The following is a 21265-nucleotide window of genomic DNA, read 5'->3' as shown; positions in this document are numbered from 1 at the left end:
ATTAGAGCATGTTTTATACTGTGACTATTCTGGACGTACTCACAGCTGTAGTGAATAGCCGGTGCACCAAAAAAAAAAAAAAAACAACAATATTTGTTGAGATCGGTATCATGTGGGAGTAAATTCATACACAAGGAATTGATTATTGAATCTAGAGAAGGTAACGATGAGTAGCTAAGGAATATGTCTTTTCAATCTTTACGTACAACATGGTAATAACTCATGGGCGACACAAATGAAATAAACCAAATAATTTCACTGCTGACACATGCAATCTGGGATGGGATATGTGTAGATGGATTGTTTGGGCTTCCTCTGCCGAATCCGCCCTTGTCTGTTCTTGTGCCCCGCTCGGACCGCCCGTTGAAACTCTGACCACTCCATGCTCTTGTTCAGAAAGAGCTGTCCTAACAAAGCCATGTTTGGTCTTACGGTCTTCATGTTCAAATAGGTCCGATGGCCCACCTAAAACCACAACAAAGCCTCAGTCAGGAATTTTGGCATAATGAGAGCAAACAAGAATAAGTAACAGTAGAGTAAACGAAAAAAAATTACCACAGCATTGTGCATATTGCCAGGAGATGCAGAAATGAACACATCGCTGTGCATGCTCACATAGTAATCCACAGCAGCTAGAAGGGAAGCCTTCCCTTCAACCTTAGCTAGTTCCTCTTCAGAAGTAAGGCTCTTCTTGTCCTCCATCAATGGGAAAAGCTTGCGCAAGCTAGAAATTCTGGCTTCCCCACCATATACCTATAGCATATCACACTATTGGCATTTGAATATTCGATTTAGAAGGGAAGAAAATTTTCTTATAACAAGGTGTCAGTATGTCGTACCTTATGAGAAGCAAGGTAGAGACGAGTTTTGCTGTCAAAGCCTAAAGCAGCCAGCAGCAATCCAATTTCTTCAGGAGTCAATGGACACCTACCCTGGCTTCGCAGCTCCTCATCAGTGAACTGGGAGTTCAAGACCCTCCCTTGCCAAATCACTTGCCTGTACTTTGCTAAAGCAAGCCTTTCAGCTTTACCACCGCCAAAATCGCAGGCCGAATGTGCAGCCATGTCCTGAACATTGTCATTAAGTTAGAAATTTCACTGCAGAACAGACTGTAGTCAGTGGTTGGACTCAATTATACATTGCTATAACCAGGACCAACAGGCCTTATTTGAACTATATCAGATTGGTTAGTTAAACTGTGTTGGAATTCCCATATTTCTTTTTAGTGAATTTTAAATGCTATAGTGACAGACCGTGGCATTAAGAATACCTCATCAAACTGCTCTCAAGAAAAGAATACCTTGTCAAACCGAAGGTGCAACACCACAAACTTTCCTGATGCCACAGGGACATTTTCATCCACAACCTCTTGTATGTATTCATCAGAGTGTACGCTGACTGGATACCTCAAGCGTTTAACAAGGGCCTCCCCCAAAGCATTGATATGAGGAACAAAAACCAATGCTTGGAAGTTGACCTTGCAACGTAGCCGTTGAATTTCCCCAGGCAAATTATCAAAAGCCAGGCGGTGTGAAAAGGGCGCAATGGCAGCAATCCCATAACTGAAGAAATAACAACAAGAGTAAGATCGCCGATGCAAAACCATACCTATGAAAGAAACAAATAACTAGACCATATGCAGTATAAGATAGATTAGGTCTCATATGATGAAAGTTGTGTTTCAGTTACAGCAAGTGAATCAATCAACTGCAACTTGATAGTAGTAACAGGTAAAAGTAATTATGTGAATCATCTTTGCTTACAAAATTTTATTATAGTTCTGTAATACGGATTATTCATCGAATTTAACAATTGTAAAAGTCTAGAACTGGCATATGAAATGCAAATGATTTCTAGTCAACAAGGAATACTTGGTGGGCCCCTGTTATCCATTCAATTTCATGAACAATTGGATTAGGGTATGAGACTAGGGTAAAGGCTCAAAGGAGTTTGTGTTGTAACAGTAGAGATTAAGACTTGAGTGTTTTGACATAGCACAAAAGCTGCAATTCAATTAGACACATCTCATTGCACACATATCCATTTTATGTGTGAGTACTTGTTCTAGAGCTGACTTCAAGCTAAACAATACGGTGAGACAAATGGTATGGACGATTAATGATCATAAGGCAAACGTCAATTTTTGTCAGGTTGCTTCAAGGAACCTTCATAGGTGTTTTGAGTAGCAAGTAGTGTATTGGTTGAGGTATTGATTTTGAAGGTAACATATCAGGGAAGTGATCCTACAATGTTAGCTATTTATTTTATCTTAAGCATGCAGCAAACTTTAATTTTTGTGGCGGCTTCCCTTCAAATTTAACCCTGAGGTGAATTCTTCAAGTTATTCCCTTATATCTCTTTAGCTTGGATTTTGTCTCCATGAACTTTGAGAACTGCAAGAAATATGATTGCTAATAGATCATGCAAAACAGAGCTCTGTTAAAAGGAAATCCACAGTTGGCATCACATATAGCAAATGTAATGGAACAGAATAAGTGGAGAAAGCTGTGAAATGATCCACAAGGACGAGGCATCAAATACCAGATGAAATAGAATAAGTACATAAAATTATGAAAATATGAGTGTAAATAACATAGGTGATATAATTTCAAAATAAAGGAAATGCCAGATGAATGGATCTGTATGGTGATATCATTCTATAAGAAAGTTTAGGAATATGATAATTAGCTGAAGATTTACTGACAGCCAATACTGCAAACTGAAGTCCTAAAGGCCAACAAAGCCCAGTGTAAACATACAATTTCATGGGTAGGCCATACGTCCAATCTCACTTTGCCGGCATGAGTTTTAAGAATGGAAAGAAAGCTTCATTGTAAATTTTGGGTTTAAGAATGGAAAGAAATTGTAGTCAACCGAGCTCATTGATATCTGTGACAGGAGGCAAAAAGGGTGCATATGCTATGCAAATATTAGATGAGAAAGTTGAGCTTGAAGCCTGTAAAGGGGAAATTTAGAAAAGAATCCATGGCAGGGAGCCGATCAGTTGCTTCATTTTAAGTGAAGGGAACCAAAGTTAATTGAAATGGATTAGTCATGTGCAAAGGAGACTGGAAGATTAGCCAACAAGGAGTTTGAATTTCTGCAAGTCAAAAGTAGAAAAGAAGAATCAATAGAAGGGAAGAAATTTGCCTAAGCACATCTAGAAGAAAATTGTATGAAAAGATGTCATAAATCTATCCTCCACTGAACAATTGACTTTTGATGCCTATGACAGGCAAAGCAGAATTACCAAGAGCATTCTTACTACACAATGAAGTCATGTTAGTGATGGGTGTCAATGAAGGATAGAAACAAAAAAAACATCAGCATGAGCTAATGACAAAAAATGAAAAAAAGAGAACCATATTAGGTAGTGCTGGAAAACCAAAGCAGATGTTTTCTGAAGGACCAGCTTTATATCCCACTACATAAAGTTCACTAACTTGGATAGATAAGGATTAAATCTTCTTCTTGATGAATAAAATGTTGCAATCTACCATACAGATATGACAAAGCTGCTGACTTCCAAAATCAGATGGCCCAAATAATTCATAATAGTAGTTTTTATCATTTCCATCACCAATCAAACAGTAACAAACATGGCAATCTACAACATCTCGCAATAGAGAGTTAACATCAAGAATGATCAAAACAATAGCAAAACAAAATGAGAACAAACATAAAATTTTAGATGACTATAGAAGCTTTATCAGTAACTTATTTGTCAGCAACCAATATAATATTCATCTTTTTTACGAACCTCTGCACAATTGGAAGAACATTCTCAAGATACCAATAAGCTGAAGCATGTACAGGAGCAGTTTTAACTCTAGTAGCTCGAATAGCCACAGCATAATACTCTCTTGTGCTCCATGAGAATTCTTGAGGCAATTCCCTAACTACTGATATCTCATCTTTCAAGACATTAATAAAGTGATCCACATCATAAATTTCCTCAAACGAGCTGCAAAAGCAGATGCAAGTCAATTTACAGGCTCTTCATCCAGATACCATACTTTACAACTGAAAGAACATCAAGAACAAGATGCTACTTAAGAGGTACCTTGAATCTTTCCAAACAGGATTCACTTCAAGGTGAGGTATCACAAGAGTTGCATTTAGGATTTTAGCAACAGCAACTGCATCACAAATCTATAAGACAAAAATTTACCATAAGTAAATCATGGCTTACTTTCCCAGAAAATCAGCACCCATATGGTTACTGTTATACAAAAAACCTATGTTCATATATCAAAGGCTCCACTCAGATGACTCAAATGACATCAATAGCCTACCCCCATTCTCTGTTGGTTCAACCCGCCATCAAGGAATACTTGAATATATCCTGTTGACTTAGCAGGCAGTGATACTGCAAATTGATCAAAATGTACAATAAAATGTCTGAAGAAACAAAAGAGCTTCATGAAGATCTAATGCATCTTGTTTACAAGCAAAAAGTACCCAAAACTACCTCTTTTCTAACTTAAGGTATGAAAGTAATAGAACTCTTGCTTTTATCAAGCATTTACCGGGGTTATTTGCAGATTCAATACATGTTCTCCATCCTTGGTGTGCCAAGGGGGCCCAGATCTCAGACTTCTGGTCATTCGACTAAAGAGGAAAGGGATAAAATCAGATCCACGAGTACACAGTGATGTATAAGCTCAATGAAAGAATTTTCCTGCTGATTCAACAGCTTCTACTCACTATTTGACGTTGTAAAGCGCCCTTCACAAGAGATATATGCCTAGGTTTAGGAGCATTCCACTCCTGCAAGGAAGAATTCCACCATAATATTAGGATCCTACGTAGAAGAGCATAAATACTCGTGTGCAAGCAAGAATACACGAAAATTACACATGCAAACAAAACCTATATGCATCAAAATTGTTTACACTTTGTTGCTCACAAAGCAACCTACTAAAATCCTGGAGAAAAAGAGTTAAACAACTCAAACTACTGAAACAAGAGATTCGAGCATTTAGTAGTAAGTACATGGTCCATGCAATCTTCAAAAATAAAAAAATAAACTATATATACACATTTAAGTGCATTTAGTATTAAGTATGTGATCCATGCAATCTTCAAAAATTAAAGAACAAGCTATATACGTTTAAGCCAGCAAAGCATACATGAAAATCCCTTTAAAAAAAATTTATATGCTTTGAGAACTGTTGCAACTTAAACAACAAATGAAAAGCACATCATAATATAGGGTTGGGATCACATTGTCAACTAGCTCTACGTTTCCTGAAGGTGGATCTGGTCCAAAAATACATCTAGACCAGAAGATGAACTAACTGCAATCTCTCCTACAAAATCAACACCGAACAGCATGGACATAAAGCCAGTTTACCTAACATGTTTAAATGAAAAGAAATTGGACATATCAAACCTTAGTTTAAAAATAAGCATGAGATGCAGAGCCAAATTTTGATAACTGAACTCTGAACAGGTTTGTAATTTACCCCTACTGACAACCAAACCTTTACAAAAATAACTAGTTAACAATAGTGGTACATTTTCTGAGAACTTCAATCCCTTTACAAAATAACTCATTCAATTAATTGCACCCACAACCAAATCAAATCCTTCTCAAAGATAGTACATTCATTGCAAGCCACTAGATGAAACAGATTAAATGGAGCCCCAAGAAATCTTATCCTCGGATCATCCAGCTCTCTGGATCCACTTGCTAACCACTAATTAACAATCAACTAGGCCCGGATACTATAAACAAAATTTTAGTGTGCATAAAAGGTAATTGATGGTTATACGACCTAATAGGAAATCATCACCTTCAAGTTTTAGCCCTGTTATTCTGGTGCATTCAAGCTAATTGAGAGTATGGTCCAATACGAAGTCACCATCTTTAAGCTTTAACGTTAATATTCTTCTCTGCTGACTAAAATTCTCCACCACACTAGAACTACAAAAGAGACTCTTTTTCGTAGATCGCTACACCAAATCTCTCAAACTCAAAGCCGAAGCCGACATTACAACTGTTAGTTATATTATAAATAGATCTAATGGCTAGTACAGGAAATAAATCCATCACCTTTATGACACAACATCGCCGACAACCCCAAAAACGAAGAAATCACAGAAGAATTCAGATAAAAAAGACTACCGTCCACTAAATTTCTGAATCAATTCGATCGCAAGGATTCCAGAAAGGAACAAAGTGGGTGATAGAGGGCAGAACTCACCGAGAACAAAGAAGGAGAGGCATGGCCGAGAGGGGAGAAGAGGGAAGGGCAGAAGACCGGGAGGAGGAGCACCAGAAGGGCCGCGAACGCCCCACCCCTCTGTGACTGATACTGGCACCACAACCGTAGCATCGCCGCCCTCCGCTGCCGCCGCCGCCGGCCCCTAATTCGTTCCGATCCGAGGGAATAAGCGCTCGACCGCCCGCTCCAAACCCTAATCCTAGATCCGAGATGAGTACGCCGAGTGGGTAAGCTCATGGAGACGCGATGCCATCCTCTAATGCTCCGTGTCCCCTTCCTCGGATCCCACGCACTGATGGCCGAGCAACGGAAACCATGAAATTGGGTAGGTGTCGCTTTCGCGGGGCCCTTCCGAGTTCCGCCTCGTCGTTACGGTCGTATAAATTCTCAGTGTTTGACTTGTTCGATGATGATTTGCGGAGAAGGGTGTTTGCTGAGTTGGTATGAGCAGCCGACGGTAGGCTGGTCGTAATCCTCGGTGCCAGCACCGACACTAGCCGTTGGCCCCCCACAGGATCCATCATTTGGGTTCATCCAGAATGGTGGGCTCGTGGTGCTTCCCAGGAGAAAATTTCATGAAGGAAATCCCTCTTGAGACAAAAAAAAAGAAGGATATCTTATCGTTAGCATGGCCTTGGATCACAGCCACCGAGTAAGGATTTCACTATTTTTGGGGAGATCTAGAGAGTTAGGAGGATAGATAGCCAAAAGTTAAGGTCACACTTGTGTGGTATGGTAATGATTGGGATACTCGCTGTACAAACCTTGTAAAAATGGAAGATTCCAAACATTAGCAAGTTAATTGCACCCCTCTATTGCAAACCACCAATGTTACTCTCGGCTAAACCGTAGACTTTTACTTACATCCAAGGTTAAAACCTATGTGTTGGGTATGAGTCTCAAGCCAAGATAGGGCAAATTGAGTTGGATATGATCTTCTAAAATTGCAGCTATTACAATCAATGATGAACTAACCCAATTACAATGAACAAAAAAGTCAGTTTAAAATCTTCTTTAGCCACTTGAACATGGGAAGAGACCAAGACAAATGAATATCGACTGAATAGTTTCTTATAGATCTAGAGCTCGTACCATGAGTTGGTTGGAGTTGAGATCTAAATATTTTTTGCAAGGTCTGAATAGATCTGTTGGATAGTATTTTGTTCGCTTGAACTTCTTGTTCTCAATTTCGATTCCATAATGTTGTGCCTGGCTTCATTGGTCCCAATGATTCATCGGAGTTGCATCGGATTTGGATGTAATTAAGTTCATATAAACATTGGCCAGGTGCAGTATGAACTTTGCAGTACAGTGTAATTAGAGCTGATCATAAGTTCAGACCCTAGGTCTAAACAACATTCATTTTCAGTTGGGTTCAAGTCGAACCTATTTAAAATTTGACATTTTTTTTTCTCAAGCCCGGCGTGGCTGGTTTAAACAAAAATGATATCTTATAGTTTTAGCTAAAGATGGCAGAGAAATCTAGTATGATAGTGTCACATGCTTATCTGACTTGGTTTCTTGTAGTCCAAATGACATAAAATGCATACACAAGTTTTGAATCCAATAGGAAAAAGCATGCCTCTCCAATCTCGGATAAATGATCTTGGCAAGTTGCAGGAGACTTGGGGTCTTGACTCAACACAGTTTCTCCCCAGATGCTCCCTGACATCTATGTTAAATAACCTTCCCGTACAAATAGAAGATTTTATGGAAGTAGCACTCTAGCATTCATTGGCCAGAAGAAGAGATAGATACTTCCTTCTGGCCACTGGCAGGAAAATAGAATCTCACTGGTGGCTTGGAATGACCCCACACTTACAGTGACATTGCCGGCTCTTCCCCTGGCACTTGCATCGACTTGATTAAGACTCTATTGTCCATGTCTTTGCAGCACACCTTGCAACTCTATGGCACCGTAGAGAAATTATGTACATAAAAAAACCTTTTTTTTTGGTAATTGGATGATTTAAATTAATCAAGAATAGGTATATTTGTAGAAATCAAAAAATAAAATATTAAAAAATTGGACAGAAAGATTAGCTGAAATAAATCCATAAAATAGATATAGAGAATTTCCGAGTTCCCTGAAATCCTTTTGGAATTAAAGAGCTTCTGTGCTACAGTGAACAATGCCTGGGAAAGTTTCAGAGAGAAGTTTCAAAGAGAGAAGAGTTTCATTCTATTCATCGTCAACTTCTGGGATTACTACATTCCCTTATATAGGGATCAAGATCGAATTCAGTTGAGTTGTAAACTGTTACAACTGATTCGGTTAGCCGGTTTTAACTAAGTCTGGTAAGAGGAACTTCTAGAACCAGTTGATCTGTCAAGACCCCCCGTCAAGCTGAGAGGTCGAAAGAACATGAAGCTTGGAACATAGAAGATTATGCCGCTGAGAAGAATGGGCTTTCGTAAACAAGTCTGCTGGTTGATCAATAGAAGATATGTGACTGAGTTTGATTTCACCAGAGTTCACCTTCTCCCTTACAAAGTGATAATCAATTTCAATATGCTTGGTTCATGCGTGAAAAACCGGATTAGTGGCAAGTGCCAAAGCAGAGACATTATCACACAAAAGCTCAGTGGGAGTGGTAGTAGGAATGTGAAATTCATGCAGTAACCGGCGAAGCCATATGAGCTCAGTAGATGTAATTGCTAATGCCCTGTATTCGGCCTCCGTAGAAGATCGGGCAACAGTAGGTTGCTTCTTGGAGTACCAAGAAATGGGATTATCGCCTAGAAAGACGCAGAATCCAGTCGTGGACTTGCGATCAATGGGGTCACCTGCCCAATCCGAATCACAAAAGGCGGTAAGGACTAAAGAAGTGGGATGATAGTGCAGTGAAAAATTCAGCGTTCCTTTCACATAACGAAGCACTCGTTTAAGCAGCTGATAGTGAGAATTCAACGGTTTATGCATGAATTGACATAGATAATTCACTGCAAAAGTAAGATCGGGTCTAGTAATAGTCAGATATTGAAGGGAGCCGGCAAGTCGTCGATAGAGTGCGACATCTGAAAATAAGACAGAATTTGCAGAGGAGGTCAAATGCTTTGTAGGTAAGGGAGAAGACACTGGTTTACAGTGCTCTAACCCAGCTCGTTGCAGAATAATGTTTGCATAGTGCTGCTGATGAAGGGAGACACCTTGGGAAGAGAAGACGGACTGAACCCCTAGAAACTGAGACAGATTTCCCAAGTCCTTTACTTTGAACCTGAGCTGAAGTCTGAGCAGAAGATCAGCAATTGCATCCCTATTATTTCCAGTTAACAGAATATCATCAACGTATATTAGAATGTAAATATGGATGCTCTTGCAGTCAAAGAGAAATAGAGAGGGGTCAGCCTTGCTAATAGTGAAGCCTTGCTCAAGAAGGAATGAAGAGAAAGTGGAGAACCATTTACGTGGTGCTTGTTTCAGCCCATACTGAGCTTTCTGAAGAAGACAAACATGCTGAGGGTAGGAGGAGTCAACGAAACCCAGCGGCTGTTCCATAAACACCGTTTCATTGAGTGTACCATGCAGAAAAGCATTTGAGATATCCAGTTGTCTAATAGGCCATTTAGATGTCAAGGCAACAACAAGAAGAACTCTGATTGTTTGAAACTTGGCGACCGGACTGAACGTTTCGGTGTAATCGACACCAAATTCCTGATTGAACCCTTTAGCAACCAATCGTGCTTTGTATCGTGCGATGGAGCCATCTGAATGTTTCTTGATTTTATATGTCCATCGACACCCAAGAACATTTTGATCTGTTGGTCTGGGGACAAGTCTCCAAGTTCGTTGATCCAATAAGGCATTAAACTCCATAGACATTGCCTGACGCCAATTATAATCTAGAACAGCAGTAGAGTAACAGGTGGGTTCAACGAGTGAAGAGGTATTTGTGTTAAGGAAAAATATTTCCTTAGGTTTTAGAGACCCAGTTTGTGATCTGGTTATCATCGGATGCCGGACTGGTCTTGAAACAGACGAAGATGTAGGAACGGCAGTTGAGATGGTGGGTGACAAATGATGTGGTATTGAAGGTGTATCATGATTATTGGTAGAATGAGAAGAAGAAGTGTGGAGAGAATTAGGAGGTAACCGGACAGTGGCCGACGCAGACGAAGAAGAAGGAGATTGAGTTGCTGGGATATGGATTGGAAGAGGACAGATTGGAAAGTCCGGAACTAACAAAGGTGTAGGTAACACTGGTGGACTTGGAGAGGAAGAGGTTACCTGAGAAAAAGGAAAAATGTGCTCATCAAACTGGACGTGCCTGGATATGAAAACACGACCTGTTGCAGGGTTGTAACAGCGATAGCCCTTGTGTTGAGTAGAGTACCCAAGAAAGATACAAGGAAGGGAACGCGGAGCCAATTTGTTTTGCTGATATGGCTTAAGCCATGGAAAGCATCGACACCCAAAAATTCGAAATAGAGAATAGTCCGGGGGATGCCTATGGAGAAGCTCGTAAGGGGATTTGTTGTGTAAAATAGAAGATGGTGAACAGTTGATGAGGAATACAGAAGTAAATAGAGCTTCCACCCAAAATGAAATAGGTAGAGAAGAAGCAATTAGAAGACTTCGAATAGATTCCAGGATATGTCGATTCTTTCGCTCTGCAACCCCGTTTTGCTCTGGAGTATGAGGAGACGACCGTTGATGAAGAATACCATGCTTAGAAAACAGAGAAGAAAATTTCTTGGAGATAAACTCACCACCACTGTCTGAACGAAAAACTTTAATGGAGGCTGTGAATTGATTTTCAACCAAGCTCTTAAAGTGTACAAATATAGGAAAGACATCTGATTTATATTGAAGTGGAAAGACCCAGGTAAACCTGGTAAAATCATCAACAAAGGAAACATAGTATTTGAACCCTTGCTGTGAGGAGACAGAGGAAGGCCCCCAAACGTCCGAATGGATGAGCTGAATGAAAGAGTAGATGCCCTACAAGCCAATCGCAATATGTATTGCGAAAGGTTTTTTCTTTTGATTTTCCAAATCATGTACATGACATTTAAATATGAATAAAGGCGTTATGTTTTATCATATGCTGTTGATTATATTTATGATAAACTCCTTAGTTTAGGGCAATAGTTTTAAGACTATGATGAGATCATACTAGTGAGACTTAAAATCCTAAAATCCTAATCTTAAATATTCCCAGTCATTGGTACATTGAGTCGGGGATCAATGATTACCGGAAAGACTGGCATGTCTTATGTATGCTCGATGCAGAGGATGATTGATCTCACAATCATTTGTGTGGAGACACTAATACAAAGATGTGGGTGCTCATTAGAGGAATGAGTTCACTGAATTGACCTACAAAGAGAAATCTTATGAAGTCTTACTTACATGTCAAAAGATGATTCTCTTAGTGGGAGTTGTGCAACTGATCCTATGACCTGAGATCACCATGGTATCTTGTGCACATGAACCCATATTTTGGTTTACACTCATTCATGACAATAAGTTATGTACGAGGTCTTCTGGATATGGTGAATTGTGTACGAAGATTATGAGTAGGTCAACAAGGAATTAATCACTTCTAGTAAGAGAAGATAGCATCCTATTTATTCTAATCATATGATAATTCAGGAAATCTTTGATCAAAGTAGAATGAAAATTAGAAAGAGTTTCTAATGTTTCATTATTTGAATTATCATTAAAAGATTGAGAAAAATATGAATATGAAATTGAGTTTGACATATATTCATACTCATATGCATATTTGGGATGCAGTTTGATTAAAGGATTGAATTGCATGGTAACTTGCCACTGAAGGGTATTTTTGGTATTTCCACCAAATTCCATATTTTCCGGGTAGACATGACACGTTGCTAGACGTCAATCTTGTTTTATAGGTTTGATCAAATTAAAGAGTTAATTCGATCACCAATTAGAAAGGATTCTAATTGTTAAGTTCGGGTTCGCGCAGTTTGGACTTAAATCGATTAGAAGAGTTCTAATCAAGTTGGGTCAACTCGCACTCACACCTATTGCTGGCTAAGTATGGAACCCAATGGGTCACACACAAGAAAACTTATCAAGGGTCTAATTGGATTAGATCATGTTTGCAAGATAAACATCCTAGCAGGTGTTGCAAACCTTAGCTCCTAATTCGAATTGGATTCGAATCTGATTCGAATTGGATTCGAATCGGATTCTTAATTGATCTAATTTGATTAGATCATATTCTAATATGGGTTAGCCAAGAGTTGGCACCTAATTGGCTTGGTTTGAGTCTAATTGGATTAGATTTAATAAATCATTCAATCTAGACCATTAGATCTTGATCTACTGTTGGATGAAGACATAATGGAGAGTTGGTTTAACCCAATTGGATTGGGTTAGAGGATGGCTACCATAATTGACCATTGGATCTTAATCCCACCATTGGATGAAGACATAATGGGTCAAGTGAATGGCGCCTTGCATTGGAGCCCTTGGATCATCATCATGAAAGATCAAGAGGTGAGGCGTGATGGACATGTGATTAGCATGTGATGTTGACTTGGTCAAAATATGGCACCACATGAAAGGACATATCATTTGATACACCTCTTCACTTGATCTGCACCTCCTCTTATTTGATATAGCCCTTAGATGATGTCCTTTCATGAAAGGATGTGTGGATGGGATGCATCCCTTGGAGATGCATCCCTACACCTATTATAAATAGGCTAGCACTCCATGGGTTTCATCATTCCAACTCCACCCCACTCCTCTCTTCTTTCTTTCTTACATTAGTTTCTTTCTTTCTAGCATTGCTTCTAGTGTGTCCTAAGCCAAGACAAGGTAGTCTTCTTTAGGACAAAAGGATTAGAAGTGATTTTAGAAGGTTAAAGAAAAATAGAAAGAAAGGAAAGCAAGCCATTAGAGTTCTTTAAGAATTCTGCATTAAGGATCAAAGTCTTTGGAGCTTAAGACTTAAATCAAGTTTTCGTGTGGATCAACGTTGGAGGGTGAACACTTGGACACCTAGTGGAAATTCTGCATATTGGATTAGCGTTAGAGGTATTCTTCTATTTCTGCATTTATATTATATTATTTGATTGCTTTCATTAAGGTGATCTTGGCTTATAAGGGTTTTATGTTAAGGAACTTTATCAAGAAATTTTTAAAATTCCTAACTTCCGCTGCGCATTATAACATGCTAAAATCCTTCAAGTGGTATCAGAGCCATCCTTAATTGGTTCAATCAAATAATTATGTATGATGTATGATTATTAATTTACTATGAGATAGTAATGTCATATGCTTAGAGAAATGCTGAAATGTATGATTAATATATGATATGTTATGTAATAAAATATCATGATATGAAATTTTCCATATGAAAATATGTTGAAGCATGTTAATTAATTGCTTATGATTTATACATGCTATGAGATAGCCATGATGCATAATAGTTTATTTTAGACATGTTAAATGTATGTTACAATTAAAGAATGTGCTAGAGACTAGTAAGCCCTCAATAAAAATTATATTAAGTCATAGTGTTGAAAAACTTTGAGCTAACTCATTCTAGAACAATTAATCTAATTGGTGTCTAAGGAAAGCACTAAAGGTGGTTACCTAATTAGGACCTTACTCTCTGAGTAAGGGGAGCCTCCCACCTGCTTACCTGGCCAATTGTTTGATTGCCTATTATGGATAAGCTTAATATTGATATAACACTATTGATAGCCTTCCTTCATACCTCGATATTATTATGTCAAGATCCATGCTAGTTTGTTGTGCTAACACAAGACTTGCAATGGGGACTGATGTTATACTGTCTTGGTGCATTAAGATGCTTATGGCATATTTTAATATATTGCCTTGTTGTGCAACCACAAGGGCAATATTATTCGAATATGACTATATGGAAATGAAGGGTTTGACTTAACTAAAATATTATTGTTTGTTGTGCTAACACAAGGCAATAAGTATTTTAAGAGGACAAGATAAAGTTGAGAATTGCATGAGATGCAATTGGAAAGAGTTTCCTACCTTTGAACTCATAAGAGTTTGTTGTGTAAACACAAGGCTTTTTATGATGAATTAGGATCTCAACCCTACTAAGAAAAATTATATTTTCACGTTTATCATAGGAGAGGGCTATGATATTCGATAAAAATAGTAGGAGACAAATTAGATTAAAGTCCTTATCTAGTTGCAAACATGTCATCATGATTGGTCTGCTTATATTAGTTTTGTTTTGCATATGTAGAATTATTAAATGGTTTCTTCACTTTCACTAAGAGGCATCTTAGATGCCAACAAGTTGACCGGACCAAACTATGTGGACTGGTTGAGGAATTTAAAGATAGTACTCACTCAGGAGAAAATTTCCTATATACTTGAAACCCCTGATCTTGGAGATCTAGGGGATGATGCTACAGAAGAGGAGGTTGCCACACATAAGATGTGGAAAAATGACAGTGTGACTGTCAAATGTATCATACTTGCCTCTATGAACAATGAATTACAGAGGCAACATGAAGGCATGGATACTCAATCCATACTTCTCAATTTAAAAGAGTTGTATGGAGAACAAAGCAGGACTGCTAGGTATGAGATATCTAAGCAGTTGTTCCGTGCTAGAATGAATGAAGGAACTCCAGTGCAAAACCATGTTCTTATGGTTATAGACTTGATCACCAGATTAAGTCAATTAGGTTTTGCTATGGATAGTGAGCTCAGTCAGGATTTGATCCTGCAATCACTGCCTGATTCATTCTCTCAGTTTGTTGTGAACTTTCACATGAACAAGCTGAACACCTCCCTGCCCGAGCTGTTAAATATGCTCAAAACAGCTGAAGGGCATATTAAGAAGGATAAAGGTCCACTCCTTCTTATAAATAGCACCTCTATGAGGAAATCGGAAAATAAGGGTTCTAAGAAACGATTGAACCCCAAGAGTAGCATCAAAAAGAAAAAAGGAAAGAAAAACTCCGGATCAAGTACCTGTTTTCATTGCGGCAAAGCTGGCCACTGGAAAAGGAATTGCAAGAGTTTTCTTGCAAGTATGAAGACCGATGCAAGAGTTGCATCAAAAGGTATTTTTATGTTACATGCCAACTTGTCATTAAGTTCTTCAAATTCAAATTCATGGGTATTGGATACCGGCTGTGGTTTTCACATTTGCAAATCTTTGCATGGACTACAGAAAATTAAAATTTTGAAGAAAGGTGACTTCGAGCTGTATGGCGCTGGAGGAGAGTCCATCCAGGCTGAAGCTGTTGGAACCTACAACTTGGAATTGCCTTCGGAAAAGCTCCTACAATTAGAAGATTGTTATTATATGCCCAAAATTATTAGAAATGTAATTTCCATTCTTTTGTTGTTAAAGAAAGGTTTTGAAATTAATGGAAAGGGCAATGGTTGCTCTATTTATTTTTCTAATAAGCATCTTTGCAATGGCATTATGGAAAATGGTCTTCTAGTTTTATTACTTAATGACAATGTCTTTCATATTAATAAAAGCAATAAAAGAAAGAGAGAGGAAGTGAATAATACCCTCCTTTGGCATTGCCGACTTGGTCACATAAGTGAATCAAGAATTAACAAGTTATACAAAGAAGAGTTCTTTGATCCTTATGATTATGAATCATTAGGAACTTGTGAATCTTGTCTTATGGGAAAAATGACCAAGTCTCCATTCACTGGACATGGAGAAAGGGCAAGTGAGTTATTAGGACTTATACATACAGATGTATGTGGTCCTATGACAACTCCAGCTAGAGGTGGATACTCTTACTTCATCACATTCACTGATGATTTATCAAGGTTCGGATTTGTGTATCTTATGAAACATAAATACGAAGCCTTTGATAAGTTTAAAGAGTATCAAAGTATGGTTGAAAAACAAACCGGAAAGTGTATTAAAATCCTTCGATCTGATCGAGGAGGTGAATACCTTTCTAGTGAATTTTTAAATCATCTTAAAGAAAAGGGCATTCTCTCTGAATGGACACCTCCGTATACGCCACAACTAAATGGTGTAGCTGAACGGAGGAATCGTACTCTATTAGATATGGTAAGATCCATGATGTGCTTTACAGATCTTCCTATTTCCTTCTGGGGTTATGCCTTAGAAACTGCTACATATGTGCTAAACAGGATACCTTCAAAATCTGTATCTAGTACTCCATATGAGATATGGAGAGGTAGAAAGCCCAATCTTAAATATTTTAAAATATGGGGCTGCCAAGCATATGTCAAAAGAAATTTTGGACATAAGCTAAGTGCTAGATCAGATAAATGTACATTTATAGGTTATTCCAAAGAAAGTATTGGATATCTCTTCTATCACCCTACTGAACAAAAGGTATTTGTTAGTAGGCATGCCACTTTCTTAGAAAAAGAGTTTATCTTAGAAAAGGGCAGTGAAAGAAGAATTGAACTTAATGAAGTTCAAGACCTACAAATAGAAACACAAGAAATTCTTCAACCAAATGTACCCATTGATGAAGTACAACCACAACACACATCTCCTCTCCAAAGGTCAGATAGAGTGCGAAATGCACCTAAGAGGTATGGGTTTATCATTGAGAATGATGAAGCCCACATCATCGAAAATGATGATCCTCTGACCTATTCGGAAGCTATCATGAGTAATGACTCTAACAAATGGTTAGAAGCTATGAAATCCGAAATAGACTCTATGTATACTAACCAAGTATGGACTTTGGTTGATGCACCAGAAGGTGTTAACCCTATAGGTTGCAAATGGGTCTATAAGAAGAAGATTGGAGCAGATGGCCAAGTAGAAACCTACAAGGCTAGATTGGTGGCAAAAGGTTTCAGGCAAAAGCAAGGAATTGACTATGATGAAACTTTTTCACCAGTTGCCATGCTTAAATCTATTCGGATTTTGCTTGCAATAGCTGCATACTATGATTATGAAATTTGGCAGATGGATGTCAAAACCGCCTTCCTTAATGGTTATCTTGAGGAAGAGGTTTACATGACACAGCCAGAAGGATTTGTCTCAAGTGGGAGAGCAAATCAAGTATGCAAGCTTAAGAGATCCATTTATGGATTAAAGCAAGCATCGAGGAGTTGGAACATCCATTTTGATACAACAGTCAAAGAGTTTGGTTTTATCAAAAATGTGGATGAACCATGTGTGTACAAGAAGACTAGTGGGAGTGCCGTTGTCTTCTTAATATTGTATGTAGATGACATACTAATCATTGGAAATGATATTCCAATGTTACAATCGGTCAAGACTTGGCTATCAAAAAGCTTTTCCATGAAAGACTTGGGAGAAGCATCCTATATACTTGGTATAAAGATCTATAGGGATAGATCTAAAAGGATGCTAGGCTTGTCCCAGTCTAAGTACATAGATCGTGTGCTAAAAAGATTCAGCATGGAAGGAAGTAAAAGAGGTTACTTACCTATGAGTCATGGCATACGTCTCTCTAAGAAGATGTCTCCTAAGACATCTGAAGAGAGGAATAGAATGAATTCTATTCCCTATGCTTCGGCAGTAGGATCAATTATGTATGCTATGCTATGTACTAGGCCTGATGTTGCTTATGCCTTAGGCATAACAAGCAGATTCTAGGCTGATCCAGGAGAAAATCATTGGATAGCTGTGAAAAATATTCTTAAGTACTGAAGAAGGACTAAAGATATTTTTCTAGTTTATGGAGGATCTGAGTTGAAACTAGAAGGATTTTCTGATTCTAGTTTTCAATCAGATCCAGATGATAGCAAGTCCACTTCAGGGTATGTCTTTACCCTAAATGGTGGTGCAGTGAGCTGGAAGAGTTCCAAGCAGCAAACTGTAGCTGACTCAACTACTGAGGCAGAATACATCGCTGTAAGTGAAGCCGCTAAGGAAGCTGTCTGGATGAAGAAGTTCATCGCTGAGTTGGGAGTAGTTCCTGAGATTGCTGGACCAGTTTCAGTTTATTGTGACAACACTGGAGCTGTTGCTCAAGCAAAGGAACCAAGATCTCATCACAAATCCAAGCACATTCTAAGACGCTTCCACCTCGTTCGAGAGATCGTCGAGAGACAAGACATAGTCATTGAACGAGTAGACACAAAGAACAACTTAGCAGACCCGTTCACTAAAGCTCTACCACAACAGCAGTTCGATCGCCACCTCGATTGTATGGGGATAAAATATAAGAGCGATTGGCTTTAGTGCAAGTGGGAGATTGAAAGAGTAGATGCCCTACAAGCCAATCGCAATATGTATTGCGAAAGGTTTTTTCTTTTGATTTGTCCAAATCATGTACATGACATTTAAATATGAATAAAGGCGTTATGTTTTATCATATGCTGTTGATTATATTTATGATAAACTTCTTAGTTTAGGGCAATGGTTTTAAGACTATGATGAGATCATACTAGTGAGACTTAAAATCCTAAAATCCTAATCTTAAATATTCCCAGTCATTGGTACATTGAGTCGGGGATCAATGATTACCGGAAAGACTGGCATGTCTTATGTATGCTCGATGCAGAGGATGATTGATCTCACAATCATTTGTGTGGAGACACTAATACAAAGATGTGGGTGCTCATTAGAGGAATGAGTTCACTGAATTGACCTACAAAGAGAAATCTTATGAAGTCTTACTTACATGTCAAAAGATGATTCTCTTAGTGGGAGTTGTGCAACTGATCCTATGACCTGAGATCACCATGGTATCTTGTGCACATGAACCCATATTTTGGTTTACACTCATTCATGACAATAAGTTATGTACGAGGTCTTCTGGATATGGTGAATTGTGTACGAAGATTATGAGTAGGTCAACAAGGAATTAATCACTTCTAGTAAGAGAAGATAGCATCCTATTTATTCTAATCATATGATAATTCAGGAAACCTTTGATCAAAGTAGAATGAAAATTAGAAAGAGTTTCTAATGTTTCATTATTTGAATTATCATTAAAAGATTGAGAAAAATATGAATATGAAATTGAGTTTGACATATATTCATACTCATATGCATATTTGGGATGCAGTTTGATTAAAGGATTGAATTGCATGGTAACTTGCCACTGAAGGGTATTTTTGGTATTTCCACCAAATTCCATATTTTCCGGGTAGACATGACACGTTGCTAGACGTCAATCTTGTTTTATAGGTTTGATCAAATTAAAGAGTTAATTCGATCACCAATTAGAAAGGATTCTAATTGTTAAGTTCGGGTTCGCGCAGTTTGGACTTAAATCGATTAGAAGAGTTCTAATCAAGTTGGGTCAACTCGCACTCACACCTATTGCTGGCTAAGTATGGAACCCAATGGGTCACACACAAGAAAACTTATCAAGGGTCTAATTGGATTAGATCATGTTTGCAAGATAAACATCCTAGCAGGTGTTGCAAACCTTAGCTCCTAATTCGAATTGGATTCGAATCTGATTCGAATTGGATTCGAATCGGATTCTTAATTGATCTAATTTGATTAGATCATATTCTAATATGGGTTAGCCAAGAGTTGGCACCTAATTGGCTTGGTTTGAGTCTAATTGGATTAGATTTAATAAATCATTCAATCTAGACCGTTAGATCTTGATCTACCGTTGGATGAAGACATAATGGAGAGTTGGTTTAACCCAATTGGATTGGGTTAGAGGATGGCTACCATAATTGACCATTGGATCTTAATCCCACCATTGGATGAAGACATAATGGGTCAAGTGAATGGCGCCTTGCATTGGAGCCCTTGGATCATCATCATGAAAGATCAAGAGGTGAGGCGTGATGGACATGTGATTAGCATGTGATGTTGACTTGGTCAAAATATGGCACCACATGAAAGGACATATCATTTGATACACCTCTTCACTTGATCTGCACCTCCTCTTATTTGATATGGCCCTTAGATGATGTCCTTTCATGAAGGATGTGTGGATGGGATGCATCCCTTGGAGATGCATCCCTACACCTATTATAAATAGGCTAGCACTCCATGGATTTCATCATTCCAACTCCACCCCACTCCTCTCTTCTTTCTTTCTTACATTAGTTTCTTTCTTTCTAGCATTGCTTCTAGTGTGTCCTAAGCCAAGACAAGGTAGTCTTCTTTAGGACAAAAGGATTAGAAGTGATTTTAGAAGGTTAAAGAAAAATAGAAAGAAAGGAAAGCAAGCCATTAGAGTTCTTTAAGAATTCTGCATTAAGGATCAAAGTCTTTGGAGCTTAAGACTTAAATCAAGTTTTCGTGTGGATCAACGTTGGAGGGTGAACACTTAGGCACCTAGTGAAAATTCTGCATATTGGATTAGCGTTAGAGGTATTCTTCTATTTCTGCATTTATATTATATTATTTGATTGCTTTCATTAAGGTGATCTTGGCTTATAAGGGTTTTATGTTAAGGAACTTTATCAAGAAATTTTTAAAATTCCTAACTTCCGCTGCGCATTATAACATGCTAAAATCCTTCACTGAAGGGGAGCTATAGTAGTATGAACTGCTTTATTAAACGGTAGTCTACTACTTTTGGCCATACGGCAGACCTGACAGGAGAAGGCAGACTGTTTGGTGCTAGGAATAAGCTTCCTTGTCATAAGGGTGCGAAGAACAGCAGAGCCCGGATTACCAAGCCTTTGATGCCATGTATCATGTGAGGTAGTTGAGGTTAGAAGAGCAGTAGAACCAGATGGTGAGGTATGGGCATTGGATGTAGTAAGTTTAGAGAAGTGAAAAGGGAACCTGTATAACCCATCAGTACATCGACCGTGAAGAATCATCCTGTTGGTGATGTTGTCCTTAATAGAGCATCCAGAAGAATTAAAGATCAAGGTGCAGTTATTATCACAGGCAAGTTTGTGTACTGATAGTAAATTATGTGAAATACCAGGAGTATGAAGAACTTGAGACAGTTGAAGATTATGTGACGGTGTTTGAAGAATTCCTGTACCAGTATGGTGAATCGGAATGGTGGAGTTGTTTCCTAAGGACACATGATCATGTCCTTGATAAGGTGCAGAATTCTGAAGGACGGACGAATCAGGGGTCATGTGGGATGTAGCCCCACTATCAACAACCCAATCAGAAGTTCTTGAGAGCTCAGGTGGA

At 38.4% G+C, this 21265-nt stretch overlaps 1 protein-coding gene across 1 annotated transcript; it reads right to left on the bottom strand.

Moving 5' to 3' along the window:
- Window positions 1-113: 113 nt before the first annotated feature.
- On the bottom strand, window positions 114-6855 carry LOC103716418 (O-fucosyltransferase family protein). The gene is made up of 10 exons (XM_008804400.5): window positions 6210-6855; window positions 4708-4770; window positions 4530-4611; window positions 4296-4369; window positions 4064-4152; window positions 3761-3964; window positions 1301-1562; window positions 840-1067; window positions 556-753; window positions 114-465 (listed from the first exon to the last, which is right to left on the bottom strand). Exons 1-10 carry the CDS (start codon window positions 6465-6467, stop codon window positions 256-258), a joined length of 1668 nt encoding a protein of 555 aa, XP_008802622.2. The 5' UTR covers window positions 6468-6855; the 3' UTR covers window positions 114-255.
- Between the last annotated feature and the right edge of the window lie 14410 nt (window positions 6856-21265).

Source organism: Phoenix dactylifera, chromosome 15 (assembly GCF_051530095.1).
Source record: "Phoenix dactylifera cultivar Ajwa chromosome 15, Ajwa_hap1_PhDact_Kaust_v1.1, whole genome shotgun sequence".
Lineage (NCBI taxonomy): Eukaryota > Viridiplantae > Streptophyta > Magnoliopsida > Arecales > Arecaceae > Phoenix > Phoenix dactylifera.
The sequence above is the reverse complement of the archived record's forward strand: the minus strand, read 5'-3'. Positions and strand labels throughout refer to the sequence as shown.